General features: G+C 38.6%; 1 protein-coding gene across 1 annotated transcript; it reads left to right on the top strand.

Annotated features, from left to right (window-relative positions):
* Nucleotides 1–318: 318 nt before the first annotated feature.
* OVCH2 (ovochymase 2) lies at nucleotides 319–18,751 on the top strand. The gene is made up of 20 exons (XM_061462883.1): nucleotides 319–1,347; nucleotides 3,618–3,727; nucleotides 4,242–4,333; nucleotides 5,475–5,647; nucleotides 6,609–6,704; nucleotides 7,106–7,257; nucleotides 7,582–7,777; nucleotides 8,674–8,697; nucleotides 10,072–10,162; nucleotides 10,267–10,400; nucleotides 10,830–10,970; nucleotides 11,964–12,094; nucleotides 12,543–12,636; nucleotides 13,475–13,606; nucleotides 14,011–14,082; nucleotides 14,658–14,844; nucleotides 16,351–16,420; nucleotides 16,971–17,166; nucleotides 17,451–17,602; nucleotides 17,930–18,751. Exons 1-20 carry the CDS (start codon nucleotides 1,257–1,259, stop codon nucleotides 18,119–18,121), a joined length of 2,526 nt encoding a protein of 841 aa, XP_061318867.1. The 5' UTR covers nucleotides 319–1,256; the 3' UTR covers nucleotides 18,122–18,751.
* Nucleotides 18,752–23,414: the final 4,663 nt, after the last annotated feature.

The raw sequence follows: 23,414 nt of genomic DNA, 5'->3' as shown, positions 1-23,414 counted from the left end.
TACCCATTGGAATCTTGGAAAAAAAAATTGATTAGTTTGGTAAGTGTTCAGGACTCAAATTTGAATTAACACGCATGTGGTGTTTACTCTGTGTTTCTGCTTCAAAGCTTGCTGCATTTTTCGTGAAAACTGTGGGCTTTGTGGGAATATTGAAGGTGGAAATATTGAATTATTTTTTACAAAGACTGGAAGGTGAGGATCTCAACCACTTAAGCCAAGGGAAAAAAGCCACAAACAAATGGTGGTTTTCCCTGTCTTGTGTAAATATTTCTTTGTTTCCAGGTATAAATGTTGCTTGCCCTTTCTGGTGCAAGTGAGTCTTGTGGCTTCTGTTATCCACAGTAAATCTCTTGTTTCTCTTGATGCCTCAAATGTATCGGTGCTTATTTCGAATAAATTTAAGAGAGTTCATAACAGTATTTTAATTGTATTTACCATTTTGTTCAGTCATTTCCAAGCCAGGCCAATACTTGCTAGAACTGATAAGATGAAACTTTCAAGTGGCAAATTTGCAGGGTAATTTAACTTATGTTTTCTATTTTGTGAACTCTTTTAATTCAGCTGATGAGTTCCTTATTTAGGATTTGAATAGCTTTCTATGAGACTTGCACTTAAATTGCTATTAAAAGTGGAGTTTAGTCATCATAGTGACTTGGAACTGGTGGTGCAGCAATACTGGAATACTTAGAAAGCTGAACCCTGTTCTCCTTAGCTGCCTTTCAAAATTGGGATGCAAACACTGGGCGGCACTTTGATGCACAGAGAGTTATCTTTGTCATGTACAACACTGAGCATGCTGCCAACAAAATGGTCAACTTTTGGCATGTCTCTCAGATCTGTAAAGTTGGGTAAATATAAAATGTGCAGAAAATCTAAAGTGTTGCCCCTTCAGAAGCTATGTCAATTGCTGTTTGCCCCTACAATTTCCATTCTGTTCATGTGTGTTCAATGTGTACATCAGCCTGGGTAAGTGTTGCCTGCAAAGAATGCAATGTTAACTTCATTTTGTCTGAAGAAATAGTAGTCTAGGCAGGACTTTAGCTAGTACTTTACAGCAAAGACTTCAGTAATGGCATATAAAAGAATCATGCTCCATTAAATTTGGAAAACTTACTTGTGCAGGTAAGTGCTTTATGGATGGATTAATGAGTAACTTGTACTTCAATTAGTTGCTGTTCTCCTGCAGTGGTGTATTTGGGTTTCTCTTCCCCTATAAAACCTCTCCTTGTTTTCACTCAGTCATTTAGCCCTCCAAGATGCACATTGTCCTCAGTAAGCTGCAGTTACTCCTGATGGGGATAGTTTGGATTCCTGAGTTTCATGCTGCACCATCCACTCTTCAGAAAGGTAGGATGAATATTTCACATCTAGCTTAACAGATTTCTAAATTTTGTTCTTAGGCAGTGACAAGCATGGGAAAGAAGTTACACTAATTTTACCCTCTGAAGTTTTTTACTCGAAGAGTTCGTAGACCTAGACACAAGGTAGCATTAGAATAATTGGTTTAGTTTTTCATTCTTTACTTTTATTCCAGTCCAAGTCTGAGATTTATTTTTTAATGAGTAATTCTTAGGAAACTTTTGTCAGGTTCAGAATAAATAACATTAAATATAGTTTATAATTAAATAAAATTAAATACACTTAGATTTGCAGCAAGGTAAAGATGATCATGGTTTAGCATGTTACACATAGGCTGCAAACAGAATACAACAAGTCCTCTCTTCCATTGTCTGATATCTTTTTTTTTTCCCGGAACTGTTAATGATTGCAATTATTCCGGTTTCCTTTATGAAGATTTACTGATTTATGACAAACTGGTATGGAAATCAGATTTGGCTGTTTGCATAGCCTGTTTGCTTCTGTTTTAAATATGCAGTAGTAAAAAAGGAAATTTACAGTCTAATTTCCAAAGTGCTGCAAATAAATTGTTTTCACTGTAAAAACTCTTATTTTGACTGTCAAAACAGGTGTGGTATCTAAATCATCATAACAAGTTGCCCATGTAATCAATAGAAAGCGTAGTATTCTATAGAACTGTATTCACTGGGTTCAGTGTTGTGCCGTGCAGGTGGATGTGGTGCAGTTTGCGTAGAAATCTCTCATTGAATAACATCTGTCCTGAAGCAGTCTCTAAAGCAGTTGGGAATCTCTTTGGCTTACAAATGCCAAAGCACAGAATGTTTTAGAGTTTGTCAAAATATAGATAACATAAATTTGGTATAATATTACTATAAATATCAACTTGTAACTTTTAAATAATCTTGCATATGTTATTCAATGCTGAAACTAAAAAGGAAAAGTTTTAGTTTCTGAATCTGATTCCCCCACCAGCACCAAACTCCTTTCGGTAAAACCTAGATCCTAGTTTTTAAAATTTTGTCTCTGTTGCATTTTTCCCCATTCTTCACTGTATCTTTGCACATGGGAAATAGGTGGGTGCAGTGAGAATTAGGGAAGAACAAAAAAATCAGATAATTGAACTAGAACATTTCTGTATAAAGCCCTCTTGTTTTAAAAGCTAGGGTAAGTAGCACTGTGTCAGCATTATTGCGACTCTGTAATCACGTCCATCAGCCATGCTAATCCTGAGGATAATTGCAAAACCCTTTTTCTAGGTGTTGTAAGCTGCATTTTACAGTTTGCAGGTTTCCATGTTTTCCAGGCAGTGCATACAACTATTGGTCATCTATCCTTTGAATGCGGCCACTTGTCCGAGAAAACAACAATAAAATATTCCAAGCTTATGGATGCTAAATTTTTCTCAGTTTCGCATTGAAGAGAATTTGTACTAAAATGAGTTTGAGATACATTTGAATTCACTGAGTTTTCATACAGGGAAAAAATAAATAAATTGTGCCCACTGTTGAGCTTGGGAAATGCGCTACACAGAATCCCTCTGGTACGGTGGGCTGCTTTGCTTCTTTTTCTGACAATACTACCAAATCAGTACTTACCCAATTATTGGTACTACTGATTTTTGTTTCTAGAAATATACTCCTTACCAAACACATAAATATTATCAGCTCTACTTAACCGTAGTTGATAATGATGAGTTAAGAAGAAATAAACTTGGCGCAGTAATAGATGTTCTAAGAAATTAAGCCACTGTCATTGGTCATCCAAGTCTGTATGTTGTGTGTTTTGACCCTGTTTGTCTAACCAAAGCATTCTAAATACAAGTGCTGGGTGTGAAGGCATTTCTAAAAGCAATAGTGAAACTGTGATTTAGTCCCCAAATAATTTCAAAATTTGCTTTAAAGAGAAGGCTGACATTCAGAAAGCTCAAGTAAGCATGGACTTAATGAGAATATTAAAATATGTGTACACACACACACCTTCACTTATGGAAGGCAAAATTTGTATCTGTGGTACAATTGGTCCAAAAAGTGCCCATTTGGAGAACTTCCACAAAATAAAGTACATTGCCTTTTTCTTGGCCCAGTTTAGCCTTATTTTTTGCAGTTTGTATTAGGAACTATAAGATGTGGTTGCTGTCATGGCAGAGAGACTGCCCTAACTTCTGTGCCAGACCATGCCTTCCAATTCTATTACCAAAAGAGTAGAAAAACTTAAACCCAGACTGAATCCTTCCTTATTTTTCCCCTTTCACTCCTCAGATCCTAAATGTGGGCAGAAATTTCAAGAGACAAAACCGTGGAGTTACCTTAACCTTTTCACTCGGATTGTTGGGGGAAACCAGGTGAAACAAGGCTCGCATCCATGGCAGGTTTGCGCAAGCAAATGTGTTTTTATCTTCAGAACTAAGTCCTGACTTTTCATAGAAAGTACAAAAGAGGAAAACAAGAATACTTTGTTCTTACTGACACTTGTGGTGTATTGTTGAGCTCCACCCTGCTTTTATGAAAAGCAGTGAAGCAGGCGAAGAGGACATGAAACCTGTCTTGCTCCCTGACAGCTTATAATCTTTTATTCTGTTTAGCATTATTTCTGAAAGAGCAGCTGTGAGTATTTTAAAGAGGCACGAGTGAAACTATTCAAAAATAAAGCACCTAACCAGGCACCAAGTCACAGCTGAGGGAAGAAGAGCAAGAATTAGGAACTCTTAGATTCGAGGACTGTAAGAATGCTGTGGAAGTGTGTTTGCTTGAAATGCAGTGTGTACTTTAGCTATGAGAATCTTCAGAGAGTGCCTGCATTTAGTCTCTCCTTTCTTCCTCACATGCAATCAGAGCAGATAAAAAGATTTTCCTTTATTTGACATGCCTCTTTATATGATGCAGGTTTCCTTGAAACGGAGGCAGAAGCATTTCTGTGGAGGTACCATTGTTTCTGCTCAGTGGGTGGTCACGGCAGCTCACTGCGTCTTAGACAGGTATGAATGTGATATTTCAGTAACAGGCTGCAGGAGCAGAAAAGCATAGATTTTAAAAGTGTACTGGAGCATCTTTTTATGGTGATTACTTATAGGCTATACCCTTTTGGTTTAACCAGTATTTTCCATGTTTTAATGGAAAGGGAGAAATAACAATACCTTTGAATATCTCAGAAATTAAGAGTAAAATGAACTTACAGGGGTTGGTGGAGACTGATTTTGGAAGTGTAGGTAAAAATCTGTACCCAAGTATAATTACCAGGTGACCAATTTTTTTCTTTTAGCAGTAAAAACTGGCAGAGTATGTGCACATGCAATTAAATGGTGAATGGATATAGTACTGATCTCTTGCATGCTGATGATTTCAGCCTTAGCGCTGATAAAAAACAAATAAACAAACCCAAGATGTCTGTGAACGTTCTGTTGAAGGTTTCAATTCTGATGCTGTGGTGGCTTCACTGAGGTTCTAATTCCCATATAGTTGATAATGAATCTTCATACTAATAGATCACCTGCAGTTATAAATTCAGTCTGTATCTGGCATTGTGTGTGTATCTTGGTCGAATTAGCCAAAATCTGCAGAGCTTTTGTTAACTACAGAAGGACAGGCAGTATTTAAATCAGCATAAAGCCTCCTGACCCAAAAGTGATTCTTCAAGTCTGGGGAATAAATTTGAAGCAGAATAAAAGAATCTATAATGATTGCTTTTGTGTTATCTTGCTGCACATCTGATCTGCTACTAAAGCAGAATTCACTATGTTTGTTAAGGTATGAACTGAAAATGCTTGAGAAGTGGTCTTATTTTCTCTGTATTTTTTTTAATGTCCAAATCTTCTGTCCTGCAAAAAGCAGTGTGACTGAACATTTTTTAACATTTTAAAGTAAGAGGGCCTGGTTCCTCAATGGACCACCAAAGCACAGTCAGGAGTGTAGCTAAATGATTTTTCTTCTCATTCCTTTTAATTTCTTGATTTCTACTGCATGGCATACTCAGCTCTTGCTGACTGTATGTATTAAGTGTTCTAACATCTGAAGATGAAAGGTATTGGATATTATTAGTAAGATCTTCTCTGTTTAAAAACACCGATATTTTTTCCTTTCAAGATTCTGTAGCTGAATTTTTGTTTTTCTGTTCTATAGGAATATCCTCCAGTATTTGGATGTCACTGCAGGAGAGCATGATTTGAGGATCAGGGAGAATAGCGAGCAGACACTCCCAGTTAAATATGTCATTAAGCATCCAAATTTTGACCCCAGAAGGCCTATGAATTATGACATTGCCCTTCTGAAGCTGGATGGAGCCTTCAACTTCAGTAAGGCTATAGTTATCTCTGATCTTTTGCAGTGGGGAGATGCAAAGCCTTTTCTTCTCCCAGAAGCTGTGAAAAGTCTCGAAACTCAGTTTAAACCCATTTCACAGCTGTCAGGTTATACCATTTCCAGAGTAATTTGCAACAGAAGTATTTTAAAATACCAGAGGTAAGTCAGAGAAATTTATCAGTTGAATTAAATGGTCATATTCAGACTTAATACTCCTTTGAGGAAAAAGGTATTGTGCTTTGTGTGCAGGAGATTAAAATTTGAATAGGTGTTTTTGTTTTATATGTAAGGTGTAGGTAGAGATTTCTGCCTCTGGTGAGCAGTAATGCTAGTCAAAGCAGACCAGAGCTTGGAGTGTACGACAGTACTGTCTGTACCTTACTAACACCCGCTCTGCTGTTTGTCCTTTCTCTTCCTGCAGGCTATGGAAAGGAGCATGGAATTATCTTCAGTAGTGGCAGAGTGGTCCATCTGGGGTTAAAGGGGAAGGGGAGGGGAGTGTAGCCATTGCCTCTCTGTTTCCTGTCCTGTGAGCCAGCCATTTCTCAGCTGTACACTAACTTTGCCGTACGGTGAGGTTTTCTGGAAGGTTATTACACACAATTTTTACATAACATCGAGGTGCACAGGAGAGTCCACCCCAAACTTTGCTCTTCCAAAGACTCCAGCTCGCTTCATTAGGTTGCTCTAATAGCAGATAAATTTAAGCTGAATGGCAAGGCCTGGGCCTAAGTTTGTGGTGCTCATGGCTTTCTTTTTCCATTCCAGAACACAGAAGTGGAGGCACAGATAAATTGTCAAATGCAGATTATTTTTTCAGATGCCAGAAAAATAATACTACTTTTAGTTTAAAAAAAAAAAAAAAAGAAAAAAGAACCCTGATCTGAGAAAGCAGGCTTTTTGTTGTTGTTCTTTCAAATGCTTATCAATAAAATTCATGTCCATGTGTGGCAGGTTCATCAGTTTTGCCAGCATGTCTTCCTGATCCAGGTGAAAAGTTTGAAGCGGGATATATCTGCACTGCTTGTGGCTGGGGCCGTTTAAATGAGAGTAAGTGACTCCAATTGTCCTTTGACATTCGGGCTTCTCAGTGTCTTTATTTCTGAAGCAAAGAGCTTGATCTTGTAGGTCATAGACAGACCAGAAGAAACCATCAACTGGTCGTAAGAATTGTAATCTCAAAATGGAATCTCTGCTAGCTTCCATGCCTACCTGTGAATTACCTCAAAATCGATCATTACAATATATAGACCTGCATTTCAATTTTGAAACATTTTGAGATTTATCAAAGTAAAACTGCTTATGTACACAAAACTGGACGTTTATCAAAACATGCTTGTGACCATATGTCTTGGAGCAAGTTTCCAAGTTAATTTTTATTGTGTATTAGCTGTGACATTACGTTCGCCTTTCAGCATTTCTTATTAACAATTTTTTTGTTTGTTTTTCAGATGGAGTACTCCCTCAGGTCTTATATGAAGTCAATCTACCAATCCTGAACAGAAAGGAGTGTTCAAGAGCATTATCAACTTTAAATAAACCTATCCAAAGTGACACTATAATGTGTGCTGGATTTCCAGATGGAGGAAAAGATGCCTGCCAGGTCAGCTGAACAGAGGGTCTTGTGTACTTACAAGTTTTTCCTCAGAAGCTGAAGGCTCTGTGTGCCTAAGTGAATATACACACTGTAAACTGTGATATTTGGAATGAATATATTTTGATCTGTGAATTTCAGAGGTTCTGTATGGGCCAGTGCACTCAATTACATGATTCCATTTTAATTATTGTATGAAATGTTTGACAGGTTCCCAGTATTGAAATGTATCCCAGTATTTGGGTACAAAAGAGACCCCAATAAACTCTTTAAGGCTTGCTCAGTGGCATTCGCATACTTGTGGGTTGCGGACTTTTACTTGTTTTCTTACAGGGAGACTCGGGAGGCCCTCTTCTGTGTAGGCGTAAGCATGGCACCTGGACGCTCGCTGGTGTGATCTCCTGGGGCATGGGATGTGCTCGTGGCTGGGCGAGTAATAACAAGAAGAAACATTATAATAGAGGGTCTCCAGGAATATTCACAGACCTCAGCACTGTGCTTTTCTGGATTCAAGAGAACATGAGTGCGGGTATTAAATCTCCACAGTAATGTGTCCCATGCTTGTGACAGCTCTTCTGTCTCATAGTATTTCATTTAATTTTATGCTTTTCAAGATACAGCGCTTAGATCTTTCCTATTTCTCCTGGCAAAGCACTACACCTTTTCACAATGCCTTTAAGCATGTGGTACTAATTGGTAGTTGCCATAACCAAATTGAGAGCATTGCAAATGCTTGCTTCTCTTACACTTTGCTTCCTACTTGGACTGTGTGTGTGTATGTATAAGTGTATATATATATATATTTTTTTTTTTTAACTTTAAGAATGGTCCTTTTATCCAGCTAGTGAGTTAGCTTTGTTTTTAGGTGGAAATTCACCACTGAAAGTTGAAAGTGTTGAAAATTCCATACCTGGCAACATAGGGAAAAGTCATGCTCTCCAGAGTGCTTTTGCTTACTTTGCCCAAAAGGCAACATATATGCCCTCTGTGCAGGGGAAAAGCATGAAAATTATCCCTCACTTCCAAACTTACAGAGATGGAGATATAAATGACAGTCTATCCAGAGATGAACTTCACTGAGAGTATTAAGAAACTAAATGCATATTTTCCTCCATTTCGGGCTATTTTCATTAAAAGGTCAGTTGCTCAGACTGAGCAGTGGCCTGTCAATGTATGATCAATTCTAGAAGTGGCTACTCCAGAATTGTCAGTCAGCATTGCCTGAACTTGCCTGAATTGTGTTTTAATTCTGAGCCTACTTTATTGTAGTCACTGTGTCCCCAAGAAGCATTTGAATTTGCCTCAGTTCTAGCTGTATAAAATTACCATTTCACACAGATAAAAATAAAACCTATGTTGTGAATGTGGAACTGCAGTTATTTATTCTTCTTTTTTCCACCCCCTTCCCTATCCCTCCTTTATTAGATCTGAAAATGAAAAGCTCCCCAGGTGAGTACAGTATGTTTTCAGTATCTTCTATCTGTGTTGGAGCATTAAAAGACCCCCAGAAGTAGTCAAGTACATAATCTATGAAAGAAGAAATGTGAAGAAGTTTGAATCATCAAAGCACTTTTAAATGTATACTTTAAAGATCTATTTATTTCCATCATGGTTGTGTAAAATGAAAAAAAAATAAAATTACTTATGTAGAGTAGTACTTATGTACTGGTGGCTTAAAAAGGAATTCTCCTCAGCTAGCTACATATATAAAGCTGTATTTTTATTGAAATGCAAATAAAATGAATGGGAAGAATATAGGGCAGAACCTCAAGCAGTGTATGAAACCTAGTTAGTGGTGTTCATTCCGTATAAAAATATAGATCTAAATAGAAAGTTTGAGCTAAATTACTAGAACTTTTGCACAGTCTATGATGAATCTGCTTGTCTGCTGTGTATTTCTCGGAATAAAAAAACTCCAACAAAACATGAAATCCAACCCTAAATGTAATGTATTTTAAAACCAAAGCCTTACTTTGATCCTGCCATCTTTATGTTCTTGTTGTACACTTTTCTTCTAAGTACAAGTTCACAAATGCAAGACACTAGAAATAACTCTAGCGAACTAGATCTTAAAAATTTAATTTTAGTAATCTAGAGTGAGATTTCTCAGATGATGAACAGGCTTGGGTACATGATCAGTTTGGATAGACTTGCAGTGGCCAGTGAGAATTGGGTATTTAAGTGCTGTTTGCATCTTTGAAGTTTGTTTAGTGGTCTTTCTACTAAGGTAAGTCTTTCTTCTACAGGTAAGATAATCTTGTAAGTACATGAGTTGTTAAATCATTGTCATATTAACAACTATGTATAAATGCCTTGTTTGCCTCACTTACCTTGCTAGGAGAAAGAAGGCAACAGGGGATAATTTTTGTAAGTGTGTTTCTAGAAGTACTTGCACTGCTTCATCTACTCGAGTATCTCTAATACCACATTGTACTGTTGCAAAATTCTCCTGCTGTAACATGGCTGCAATGAATATGTCCTGAGGCGTGCATTTTTCCTCCCTGAAAAATGTTTATGCTGAAATACTCATTTAACAAATAATTTATTCGAGGTGAAAAGCATTTTTACCATAACAAATGACAGCGCATTGGCGGTACTTCATTTCTGCTCCCAAATTATGGGGTTTAAAACTGACTTATCATAATTCCAAAAAAGAAAGAGAAGACAGAGGACCCAACATCAGTCTGACAGCAGAAACAGGGTACAGCTGAGCAGTCTTGAGTCATGCAGTATTCTCTAGATGTTTGAGACTTTTGATGGAACAGATGCTTGTTTATGTGTCAGACCTTATCCCTTCTATTTTGTTTTAACTCTACAATGCAGCATTTTGTAGCATTCAGGATGGCAAACTTCCTGACAGTGAAGGAGATTTACGTTTTCCTGGCAGTCCTGAGCAGTTCTATCAAAACCACCAGTAAGTAGACAAAACACAGTCTTTCCCCAGAAACTGTTCCCTGTATCAGTGTAGTTGGGGTTTTTGTTGCAGGTTTGTAAATGTGAACTAATTTGTTGTTCCAGATTGTGTGTATGGACTCTATTTGTGCCAGAAGGGAACTACATATTGCTTCGTTTTTCCCACTTTGATATAGAGCCAGAAACGTTTTGTGACTATGATTCTTTATCAGTCTATTCAAAAGACAACAGACTTGTTGGTGAGTTGCCATCCCCTTCTTCTTTGACATATTCTGTCAGTGTAGTCTTTCATTCTAACAGCAAGTACACTCGATGAGGACATTGTGTTTGATTATGTCTTACTTCCACTTTCATGCTGAATGCATTGTGACATATGACTTAAAATAAAAGAGCATGGGAGGAGAAAAGAATAGAAGATGCCTTGTAGGGAACTGTCTCAGCGCACAACATTCTATTGTCAAGGATTTTTAATAGTGTGCATTCATTTGGGCTAATAAATTAATAGGGAATGTAGAGGAACGAGTAGGTGATTTCATCCCAAAATTTTTATAGCTAAGGGATTTTTTTAGCTATATATATTTTAAGCTGTAATTAAAAATGGTGCATTCAAGTTTTCTCAAGCGACTAAAGACTTGAAGCAGTTATTGTGCTCTAACACTATATTTCAGGGAAGTTCTGTGGAGGAGATCTTCCGTTACCTATTTTGATTGGCTCCAGTAGTGTAAGGCTGAAATTCATTTCTGACAACAAGGATTATGGAACTGGTTTTTCCATGACCTACAAAGCTATTACACCAGATATTCTTCCTGGTAAGTCTAAGTCTGGTAATATATGTGTCTGCACTCTTGGGTGGTGACCTGAAAAAAATTTTCAGGAGAAGGCCTAATCAGAGGGAGCCCCTTTGATATTTCTGTGTGGATGATGTTATAGACAAGTGAAGTGGGGTTAGGCTGCTGTGTGACATAGTGCAGAAACTGGGATGCCAGAAGGAGATATGATAGATGCTGTTGAGAGAAGCCTTCCTTTAGCTTTGCCTCTCCTGCATCCACTTTATGCAAGATCTCATTTCCTTCCCTAATACCAGAATGTTTTAAAGCTCAATTAAAAGATAATCAAATGTCTAATTTGCAGAATTTGCAGGTGAAAGTTGCTTTGCTAGTCCCAAGCCTGCTTTCATGAAGGAGCCCTGAGGGAGGCAGCTAATGCTATGAGATACATCATGGAGGACTGCTTTCAGTTTTGCTGTGCAGAGTGGTTCATCATCAGGGAGCAGGCCCAAGAGCCAGCTGCTGACTGAACGATCCAGCTACAGGCACCTGATGTTCCTGTTTCTGCAGCTTTTCCAGATAGTTTCTTTCCTTTGAAGAGCGTAGGGAGGAATCCCCTCCGAGGGGCCTTGCCACTGCATAGCCCATGAGGAAGACGTGTCCTTTTATGTCTCAACTTCCCAGCCAAGGAAAGTTGGCAGATGTTCTGTCATGCCCATGTCCTAACCCCACAGAAGGACCTGTGCCTGCAGTGTACTGCCTGTAGCCACAGGGGAATGCTATAGTTATTCTTAAATTGTTAAATTGTTAATTGCGTTAAATTGTTGTTCTGCCTTATTAGAGAATTAAAATTCCAAATTTTCTTTGCAGCTCTTTCCAACGCAAGGATCTGCTTGCTGCCCTTGTCCTGTTCCGTTTCTCAGCTGTGTGAAAGCACTACAGGATTATTATTTTTTTCATTTACTTTTTTTTTTGTGTGTAAATGATTTAATAGGAAATCAGAGTGCCTCCATTTTTGTTTTCCTGGATTTCCAGATTCCGGCTGTGAGTCCTTAGCTGTCCTTTTTGAAGAAGGGGTGTTACAAAGTATGCACTATCCAGAGCACTACAGCAACATGGCCAATTGTCAATGGATTGTTTGTGCACCAGAGAGCCATGTAGTCAAGGTATAATATGAGCCTTTCTTGTGTCTATGGAATGGAAGTAAGCACCATTAAGTAAACAAGAAATTGTTTAGCTAAGGAACAGCAAGATCAAACAGCATAAGCTTGAATAATGCTCCTGGGTGCAGTTAGAGAAATTTCTTTCCATCCCAGAAGCCAGATAAGTTTTAATTTCTCCTTTAGATTACAGTAAAATAGAATTTCTGGCTTAAAATTTTATCATGACAGGTTCTTCTAGCAAATGTAATATGTGATGTATCACCTGTGAGAGGCTGGAATACCACAGAAATCAAACCCTAAAGGAATCATTGACAATATTAAAGACCTTATTATAGATCTTTGGTTTGTTTTGGTGGGTTGTTTTTCTTTCTTTCTGTGTGAATTTAACAACAAGGTTCACTTTTTAATTGTTTTTTGTTTGTTTGTTTTTTAATTTTCTGTTTATTTAAAGCTGACATACCAGTCTTTTGAAGTGGAAGAGAGTGAAGATTGCTCTTATGATGCTGTAACTCTGTATGAAGATGTGGGGAAAGAAGAGGAACTTGGTGTGACTTTTGATTTTTAACATGTTTTGGGCATGACAATTTTTTTGTTTCTAGGCCTTTCACTAGCTATGTTTTACAGTGTAAAATAAAGTTTGCCTCTAGAGTCTCAGGTGTGATGTTTCAGGTACTGGTTTCAGTAGCTTGAAAAGAATACTTTCAGATACTGCTGCATCTGTTCCACTTACAGCGGCAAAAGCACATTGAACAGAACAGTTTTGTGTTTGTGTGTGTGTGTTCGAGCTCTATATGAAATGCACTTCTGAAATCATGTAAATGAAGAAGAGGGCATAACACAATAATTGGTTTTTATAGTAATGATCAGACACAGAAAGCACCCAAGATGTCTCCTTTCCAGAGTCTAGTTCTTTAGATGAGCATTCATGTAATTCTTGCTACCTTGCTGGAGATTCCCCTGGTTTACACTAAATGAGAGGAAGACCTGTCCCAGTCAACTAATTTCAGCACTTGCTAAATACTGGTGCTTAGATTAGTGCTAGTGCTGAAACATTAACAAGGGGAAATCAGGTTTCCAGTGTGTTCAGTATGTAAGGGCAACCTGTGAGGGTGAGTGCTATAATAAGCTCTCACAAAATGCAAGAGTCTCCTTGTTCTTACGAGACTAATTAGTGAACAAGGACAGACTGTCAGGGATAATAGAACAGTCCTTCAGCCTTAGTCCACTTGTCTTTGCTCCTCTCTTGTCCACAGTTATTTTTTTTTTAATCTTCTTGTGTGAGCTGGAAATACTCTGTTAGAACATGTGTACCTACTCTTGAAAGAGAGAAGGATGAAAAAATACACATTAAACTGCAATGATCCTTTCCTTTTTCATCTTCAGCTAAGTCTTGTGGATTTGATCTACCAGCACCTGTTCTAAGCTCCTCTGCTGTGATGCTGGTTGTCTTTCACTCTGATGAAACAGAGACCTTTGGAGGATTCAGAGCTACAATCTCTTTTGTTCATGTAACAGGTAATAGAAGTAACTTGGGAAACTGCCTCTTTGGCACAGCACAAAAGGCTCTTTGGTGAAAATGACTATTCAGAATTATTTTGCTCTAGGAGATTCTAATCTAACAAATTGTTTCAGTGAAAAACCTGTATTGTGAACCTATTGAGGCATTAAACAAAGGGCCTATTGAGTGGGTGAAGAGGAACAATGAATCTACCTAAAACCTGAGTGTTTTATTTTGTGTAAGAGAATTCTGGTGTATTTTAAATGGCATACACTATCATATGAAGATGTAATAGCACAGATCCCTACTGTAGAAATCTATTCCTTTTATAAAAATCATAATAAAGGAAATAAAAGTGATTTTGTAATCAAAATATCACACAAGGCAGCCTGGTAACACATTTTCTATTTTCATTTGCTAGATTTAGATACTTTAACTAGTGAAGAAGAATTTCAAGATAAGGAAACAACTGAAGAAATACAAGTTACAACAGGTAAGCCAATCTGAATTTCCAGTCCTATTCTTCATGGGAATAAGGATTAACTTCTAAACTATAATTTAAATGGTGTTTTCTCCAAGTATTTGATGGATGGAATGGTAACACTTCTATGCTCTGGCTTTAGAATAGCAGAACCTGTTTTCTTGTTTCATTTATCTTTTTAAGTCCTTTAGGGTAATGCAGTGGCATTATTTCAGCTTGTATGTCAGTTTACACCTACTTGCTTTGCAAAGTGTACAGAGTAGTTGAAAATAATAACCAGCATTTTAAAACTTCCCATTTCCCCTTCGGTACTTAATGGAAAACAGGGTGAGTCCATATTCATTGCTAAAACTTTTGCAGTTAAGCAGTTGATTTCATTTTGGTGAAGCTGTTGTTGCTAAGATTATCTCCTAATGCTATTTCTAAACATTTGGCTCCATTGTATTGAGGGAAGGTGAAAGATTTGGCAAGAAAAGGGAGGGAGGAAGCTTTAGAAGCTGTGGGGTAGCTTGTAAATAGACTATTCTTTGCTTGTCCAAATCTTAACTTTTAAAGACTTCTTGAAACATCAGAGCTTTCTGTTTCAGGTGATATTTGTGGAATGCCTTCAAATCAGCCCAGGTTCATCTTCAGTAGGATAATTGGAGGTGAAGAAGCTGTACCATACTCATGGCCTTGGCAGGTCAGCGTACAAATTTCAGATGAGCATATCTGTGGAGGAGCAGTTCTTGCCAAAGAATGGGTTGTCACAGCTGCTCACTGCTTTAATTCCAAGTAAGTACTCTGGGATGAACCCTTCCCTGGAAATGTATGTAATTGCATGGTGCATCTCTGCAGCATGGTGGTTCTGCCCAGGGTGGCTGACATAGTTTCGGTCACCGCCTCTTTACAGCTCACGCTGGCACTGGATTCCTTTGCTCCACACACAAGTACTAGGATTGTAGTGGCTACTAAGGAGCTAACTAGCCTAGGTTTGGTTTTCATTCAGTTCTGTTTTCAGGAAAGATAACAGGATACTAATTCCATTGTGATCTACCACTTCCTCTTAGGGAACTCCTTTGTGTTTGGGTCATTTATAGATCATGTTTTCATCCAGGCAGAATCAGCCTATCAAGAAATTTTAAAACTAGTGTATCTGTGTTGATTTTGGAGGACATACAGGAGGCTTTTGTGCATAGTGTTGATGCCATTCCGTCATTAAGAACCTATCAGTCTGTTAAATGAAATTACATGGAAATTTTTCTGTCTTTATTGAGAGGGGATAAAGGGATAGTATATGTGACTTTCAGGTTCTTTAAAATACTTTCTAAGTGCAACTTCTTTATTCATCTCTTCGGCTGGACACCACCTATTTGGAAGTTCAAATTAATTACAATTATGTTAATTTAAAGTTCATGTACATTGGGTCATTAAAATGTGTTTAAAAAAATCCTCCCAGGATTGCTGATAATTTGGTGTTCTGGCTGGTTTTCAAGTAAAGTTGCAATTACTTGAAAATGCGAATAAGCTTTCAAAAGTCCCAGATGTCAAAGATGCTCAGACATCTATATTCTCAATTTCTTTGATTCTCTTCCCCACCCCCACAAAACTGGGGACCTGAAATGCAAGTGCTGGTTTGAATTTTGGACTTTGGCTTTTAAGTTTCTAAATATTAGTTTGAAAAATTTTATATCAGGAGCATTGTTGTGCTGTGCTGAAGGTGCTGGTTTTAGAGCCGTATTAAGGAGGATTTCTCTATTGCATGTTGCCATCACATCAGAATTTGTGTACATGGTTTAATGATCTACACGGCTTAATGATCTACACAGCTAATTTCATCAGGGAGTCATGACAGGTTTTCGGGCAGTGAGAGGCTTTGGCTAAGAAACCAGAGTTAAATGAAATGTTTCTATTGCATTTCTTTGTGTCATTTGATAGGCAGTAATGTTTTAGAGGTCACACCTTTTTCATTAAGAAGGTAGGGACCAGCACTGTCCCTGGGTGATATGGACCATGCAGGCCTTGTATTCTCCATCAGGCACCCCCAGTCCTTATAACATGACTTTTCTCTCAGTTCACTGTGTTAAAGAGTTCCTGCTGTGCCTCATCATGAGACTATTTCATGCTCCCTAGAAGTCAGTGGGAAGATTTCCATAGATTTGTATGGGAGAATGCCTCAGGAGTTGTTGGGACCAGAATATGTAGGGTCCTAGTATCTTTTTGGGTGGGGGAGGTTTCAAGATGTGCAGGTTTCAGGAATGCTGTTATATCAGTCTAGGAATGTACTTCTCTTTTTTTAAGGGAACTGTACAGAGACTTATGGATGGTGGTAACGGGACTTCATGATCTTACAGAGCAAGAATACAGACAGGTACTATAAGTTCTACTTAATAATAAAATAGAAATCAATCTTGCAAGATAGTCTTTAATGTAAATGCCTCTCCCAAACTGTGCATGATCCAGAATTCTAATAGCCTGCATTTGCACAACAGCTTTTGTGTGACTGACAGAGAAATTGTATCAGCACAGGTCTGTGTCTTCACCAGTAATGAACTCCAACACTCGGTATCCTGGAGGATGTGTGAGTGAGGAGTGTATTGTCTCTCTATTCCCTGGTGACTACTGCCAAGACAGAAATAATTGGAGCACAAGTTTCCATTTTGCTCAGACTGGACAAATGTTTTTCCAAGACCCTCTTCCTGCACTTGCTGGATGGAGTTTCTGGCATGTTCCCGGAGCCATGTCCAAGAGACACAATCTTGACTTGCTGATATAAGAAAGCTAGTGATTTCAGTAGGTGCTTCTAAGTGTGTACTCCTCGCAAGGTGTCTTGCATATGGCCTGAATATTTATAACATCAAAATTAGTTTGACTCGAATTCCCAGGTCATTCAGAAAATGTCCATGTCCTTGCTTTCCTAGGAAAGATTGGTAAAGCAGTATATTATACATCCAAGCTTTAACAGGACCACTATGGACTCTGATATTGCCTTACTGCAATTGGCTGAGCCCTTAGAGTTCAGCCGCTACGTGCGCCCGGTGTGCCTCCCTACCAACGAAGAGGTGGTGCAGCCCTCCAGCATGTGTGTTGTCACAGGATGGGGTGCACATGATGAAGGTATGCAGTCTTTGCTGTTTCCAAGTTGAGAATACTGTAGCTGTGCTTTAACTACTATGTTCTGTGTTGTAACATTCATTCCGTCTATACACTAGGTTCTGGAGAGCAGACGTGTTAAAAAAGTTTTCACTTGTGTAAGCTCAGCTAGACATGCAGGGAAATGGGTTGGAGGAAAGAAATTGGATAATTTAGATGAGACCACTTGAAAATGGGAAGAGTAAAGCTTCTTTCTAGAATCATGAATTCCTGCCTCTGCTGGTTTCTGAGATGTCTTTTACTTCAAGACAGAGAAAAGGGGAAAAAACTGCATCAGCTGGAAGTCCCCATCCTGGTGCTTGACACATGTCAGAGCTATTACGTAAATCTTCCTAGTAAAGTGACCCAGAGGATGATCTGTGCTGGATTCCCACTGGGAGATGGCAAGGACTCATGCACTGTAAGTTGCATGCTTCACCTTTGCTTTCTGACACCTAGAGTATGGCCAGGTGGGTTCTGAAAAGGGGAATGTTAAAACTATTTTCTTGCAGTTTTGCAAACAGGCTGTAGGTGCTTTACAGTAAGTGACTCCTTAGTAGTAGGATTTTAATTACTCTTATTACAAAACGAGATGCTTCCCTTGAACAAGAGTTACTTCTTTCTCTGCCTTTTAAGAACAGAAATCCCCAAACACATGAGCAGCTGGGACCCCTTGTAGCAGAACTGATAATTTAGAAACATAGGGAGTGATGACAGCTTATAAGAAGATTCTTTTATCCTTGTGCAGGGTGATTCTGGTGGCCCATTAGTTTGTCCTTCAGAAGATAACTCGGGATTTTACACCCTTCATGGAATCACTAGCTGGGGTTTGGGATGTGGAAGGATGAGCTACCCAGGAGTATACACAAATGTTGGTGTTTTTGTTGACTGGATCAAGCAGGCAGTTAATGGTAGTGGTATGTATGAAAAAAATGATTAAATGAACCTTCGCTATTGCTAGATGCTTAACTTCAGGACTTTTCCAGGGTGCCATTTTTATATTTTGCTGTCCAGCACTTCCTGAAATCTTGGCTGATTAGGTATTCAGCGAGGGATACTTTAGAAATGATCAAATGAAATGAAATCAGTAGTCGCTTCTGAAAATCTTATTTCTTCTGGATGTGTTATTCCCCTCTCTGTTGCATTTCTCGTGCTGATGAATATTTTTTCCTTACTGCTTCTTTGCTGCTTTGTTTCTTAGGGTTGGGAGAAGGTAGGGAGGCATGAACTGACACATGGTGGCAGCTGAGCCAGCTTTGACAAATTTACAGCCTGACATTGATGATGATCTTAGCAGAGTTTACTCTGTTCTATTTTTCTGCTTTTAGCAGGTCTCCCCATTTTCATGGTGTGACTGTCAAAAGCATGGTTCTGATGGACCACCCTGTAAAACATTTCCAAAGCACAAATGTCACTGAAAGCAGAATTTGATGAGAGTGTGTTAGCTCACAATTGCTGAATAGATTCCAAAGTAACTGATGTTTACCCTGGTGAATTTACTGCTGATTTACATGAATTGAGACTTTGGCTTTACATATGTGTGCTTGAGGCAGACAGTTACTTGTAGGCTTCTGACTGTCTATCTGTCTCTTCTGTTAGTCTATCTTAGAAGGAAAGAGATGGAAAACCAGCCACTATATATCATATGGCAAGCATATTGTAGAATAGTTTGGGTTGTAAGAGACCTTCCGAGGTCAGCTAGTCCAATGCCCTTGCAATGCCCAGAACCACATCCAGCCTGGCCTTGAATGTCTCCAGGGATGGTGCATCCACCACCTCTCTGGGCAATCTGTGCCAAGATTTTACCACCCTCATTGTAAAAAAGTCTTTTCCTCGTGTCCAGCCCAAACCTCCCCTGTTTTAGTTTAAAACCACCACCTCTTGTCCTATCACAACAGGCTCTGCTAAAAAGTCTCTCCTGTCTTTCTTATAGGCCCCTTTTAATTACTGAAAGATCGCAGTAAGTTCTCCCCAGAGTCTTCTCCAGACTGAATAACCCCAAGTCTCTCAGCATTTCCTCACAGGAGAGGTGTTCCAGCCCTCTGATTGTTTTTGTGTCCTCCTCTGGACCCACTCCAACAGGTACCTGTCTTTGCTGTACTGAGGACTCCAGAGCTAAATGTAGTACTGAAGAGGACATAAACACTGCAGAAGCGAGATCAAATAAGTGCCTGCGTAAAACAATGGAACAGGCAGTCAGTCATCCTTCCATTAAGGGAGTGTTACCTGTGGCTCTGACAGGACATAGGCAGTGGCAGTAATAGAGCATCACTGAGAAGAGGAGAATATTATGTACTCGTTAGTGATGTGAATAAATACAATTGCATGGGAAAGGATAGTTTTAATACAATTCCTGTTTTACCAAATGCGTGTTGTTTAAACAGTAGTGTTTGAAAAGACAGGCCAAGGGCCTTTGGCACCATGGAAGAGCTGACAGCTGTCCTAATTAATCTACACATGTAATTAAAGAGCTACTTTAATCCACACACTGCAAACTGAGCATATTTAATTGTAAACAGCAATTTGCTTAATACCCAAATGTCTGCTTAAACAAGAAATTGTGGTTGTGGGCTCCAATTATCTTTGCAGGCTGTTCTGTACACAGCCTCAGTGTTCAGAAACTGGATCAGTATGATGGTACAATAGGTAACACAAGTATAATCCTTCTTTGACATAATAGCTAGAAAGTAAGAAAGATACCTCATTTTGATTCTGTTTATATCAACGGCAAAAGTCATTAGAGATGTGTTTTCCATACATGTGTTTGATGTCAGTAACCCTGTTTTTTTGATGACACCGGCTTAGAACTTCTGGGTTGGTTTTGGTTTTTTGTTTGTTTGTTTGGGTTTTTTCACAAAATACAATTTTATTTGTAGTTGGGAAAAAAAATAACCCCTCTAACTTTATTCCCCAATGAATACAGTAAATGTTTTTCACCAGTTTCTTCTCTTCACTGTAAAGTTTTAGGCAAAAGCCCAGAAAATAATCTGGAGCACGAGCTTTCTGTGAAAGTATGGCTATGCTTCCTGGTGGAAGGACTATGGACAAATTGAGATGAGGTGTAAGACACAGCTGTATTACATTATTGATACAGTATGCTTGTTCTGTTTTGGATAAGCTCCCTGAACTGGTCTTTGGAGAGCAATGGAAGGAAAATATCCTTTCTAATTTTTAATTGTGGAAGTCTGTTAATGTTCAGTTATGGTGGAAGTTGCTATGAGCTGACAATACCAGTTTAATTGTGCTGGGAGCAAGCATGTCTCATCACTTTGTTGCTATTTTATTTTGCTTAACAGGAACAAGGTGGCTTAAAATACCTGTAAAGTTTTTATCTGCTCATTAATTTAATACAAGGATATCAACTGGGTGTGTTCAGAAAAATAAAAAGGTGGGGGAGAACTACAGGTGGTATCAGCTGTGCCAGCTTTATTGAATGCAGGGGCTATATGCTGAGAAATTGACAGCTCCTAAAAAAACCGCTTTCGTGTATTTGAAGTGCTGTCTTAAATTGTTTGTCTTTGAATTGATTGTTAGGGTACTTTTTGTTTGACTGTATGATGCCGACCTTTTGTGTTTGCCCTATTACAGTTTTACAAATATTTTAGTTTTGCCTTTGTTTGTTGTATCTTTTTAGTCTATTGTAAACTGTCACTATCTTTTAGCAATATTGTGAACTGGTTTGTGGTGTAAATGAATTTTGATTTTTAAAAAATAAAAAAATACTTTCAATAGAGTTCATGTAATGGAATTGTTTTTTAGTTTTTATAAAATTTATTAAAAGCCCACTTTAATTCTTGACAGTTATATGAGACTTTCCTGAACCCTACAGTCAAAAGGTAGGATTCTGGTAGCCTACCTGAGTACTGAGGTAGGCTTGGGTTCCCTGGTGCTTAAGACCTGCATATAATCCTTCTTCTGTTGGCATCTAAGTAAAAATGGCCTTGTAATGTTATATGAAAGCGAGTGAAGACTCATCGCATTGTTTATTAGTACTGTGCAAAACATTTAGAATAAAAGTCTGTAACCAGAAATACATTGTTCTGACCTTTGGTTAACAGGAGTATCTGTGACCATAAATCTTCCTGGTTAGCTCTGAACTGTAGTCCTGCTGGGGGGGGGGACATGTGTGCTGGGAGCCCAGCTACACTGCTGGTGATGTGCCAAGGCAGTCTTTTCAGAAGTGGTTATTAAAGCATGTTTGTAACCTTTGTTGGTCTTCTTCAGAAAACAGGAAGTATATGTCCATTGTTAAAGCTTGTCTGGCAATAGTACAGAAGAGGAAGCAATTGACTGAAACCTGGGTTCTAGCTATATAGATACAAAAGATGTTAAGAACATTACTGATCTCTGACTCTATGACATGACACCTGTGAATTCTTGGTTCATAATTCTTTTTCTTTGCCACTTCATTTTCCAGCCCAGGGCCAGCAGAGTGACTTGCTTCATCATTCTGTTCCTGGTTGCTTGTGCTCCTGTGACATCCCCATTAGAGACAGCCAGATGACATCCTTAGCTGTACTCTGTCTGAAGGTATGCATTTCCTGACCCTCCTTTCTTCCACAGTGGGTCTGCCCAAAAACATATGACAATCATATATTTAAGTGGTAGTGCAGAACTACATTCTCATGATCTTCCCTGTTTTCTTCTCTTTTTCCCAGTCTTTTTTCCTTTGTGCTTTCTGAGGACAAGTGGCACAAGGGCAGTTTTTATCTCATTTAAAAATCCATTTATTGGCATGTATTGGGTGCACAAAAGGAGTTATTTCTTCATCTGAAGTGACTAGACTTGGTTCTTTGCATTTCAAGGAGTAAATTTAACAGTAACACCAGAGGAGCTGTGGATGTTATGTCTGTGTAAGGCAAGTTTATAAGAGGAAAGAATTAGGCTTGATTTCTCGAGCTCTACAGAATCTCTCTTGCTTTTGTCTCACTGAAAGCAAAAAAGAGTCGTGTTCTTGAGAGAAGATGAATGCTCCCATCAGTAGTGCAGAGAACTACTGGTAATTGCATAGCTGTGCACTTATAGTAGACAAAGTCCTGTCTTGAAAATTAAAAAAAATAGGATAAATTTACTATTTATCCTTCACTTGTTCCTATTTATCCTTCAGGATAAATTCTGGCTGAGCAATATGAATGTTTCTTGTCTGGTATTTTTATTCTGCCTTATTCTGCTTGAATTTAAAGCCTTTTGACACATGGATATACGGTAGATCACTGAAAGCAAAATACATAAAAAAATCCAAGCTGTACCGTGTTGCCAGAAAATAAGAAGTTGCAGCAACTATGGGGGGAGAATCTGACTGCTTCTTTAATAGTAGAGAATGGGTTGTTCAGCCTGAAGGGCCTGGGCTCAGTTACAGTATGGTTGCAGGATGGTGGCTGTGTGTGACACTGGTAAAGGACTTAATCTGTTTCAGGAACAGAGTAGTAATATGTAGCATTTTGGTAGTGGCTGCCCTGCTTTTGAACTCAGGTGAGGAAAGTTAGTATTAACAAAGAATTAAAAAAGTCTGGTGAGGTATTAATTCTCTGGTCTTCCAGAGTCAGTACTTCAGTAGCTGAATGTCTTTCTTTCAGTCTTTTTGCAAGTCAGATAAATGACAAGCATTCCAAAACCTAGTGAAACAGATCTATTGTCTTCTCCTTGTTTAACCATCCACAGCTTGGTGGACTGTGATGTGATTTCTGGCATTCCTTCCTTCCCCATAGGTTTCATCAGTTTGTTTTCTTCCTCCTGAAAAAGACATCTGTGTGATATGGGCATGCTCCTGTTTTAGATGAACTACTTTGACCCTTGTGGCACAGGCTTGGATTTCAAAGATGTGTGTTTTCTTTTAATTGCCTTTGTGGCTGTCCCAAACTGTGTCATCCTGTCCTACCCTCTGTAGAGGGTAATAAGAGGGTAATAATGATACTTAGTCTCTTTTGTGTTTTGTTTTGTTTTTTTTTGTTTGTTTGTTTTTTTTTTTTTTTGCTTGAAAGCCAGTTGAAGCCTATAGATACTAAATACTTTGTTAGTGCTGCTTGTCACAAAGTAAGAGAAAGTCACAGTTGCAAAACCCAGCAGGCCAGCAGTGCACCTTGCTGGGTATACTGGCACAGTAATGCAGTCTTTACCTGTAATATTGGTGCAGCCGTAATGGCCTTCTGTTAGGATTGTACCTTTTGCAGGCTTGAGGGACGATGAAAATGAGCGATGCCCTCTTCCCCTGTGAACCTTGTACTGTTAGATTG

Source organism: Pezoporus flaviventris, unplaced genomic scaffold (genome assembly GCF_033815535.1).
Source record: "Pezoporus flaviventris isolate CSIRO_AGI_PZ_B2104156 unplaced genomic scaffold, CSIRO_AGI_Pfla_v1 ptg000036l, whole genome shotgun sequence".
Taxonomy (NCBI): Eukaryota; Metazoa; Chordata; class Aves; order Psittaciformes; family Psittacidae; genus Pezoporus; species Pezoporus flaviventris.
This window is presented reverse-complemented; position numbering and strand designations above follow the sequence as displayed.

Excerpts from the sequence above, each read along its gene's own strand:
- OVCH2 (XM_061462883.1), top strand. The coding sequence starts at position 1,257 with ATGCACATTGTCCTCAGTAAGCTGCAGTTACTCCTGATGGGGATAGTT. Across the intron at positions 4,334-5,474 it reads GCTCACTGCGTCTTAGACAG|GAATATCCTCCAGTATTTGG; the intron begins GTATGAATGTGA and ends TCTGTTCTATAG. Across the intron at positions 12,095-12,542 it reads CAGAGAGCCATGTAGTCAAG|CTGACATACCAGTCTTTTGA; the intron begins GTATAATATGAG and ends GTTTATTTAAAG.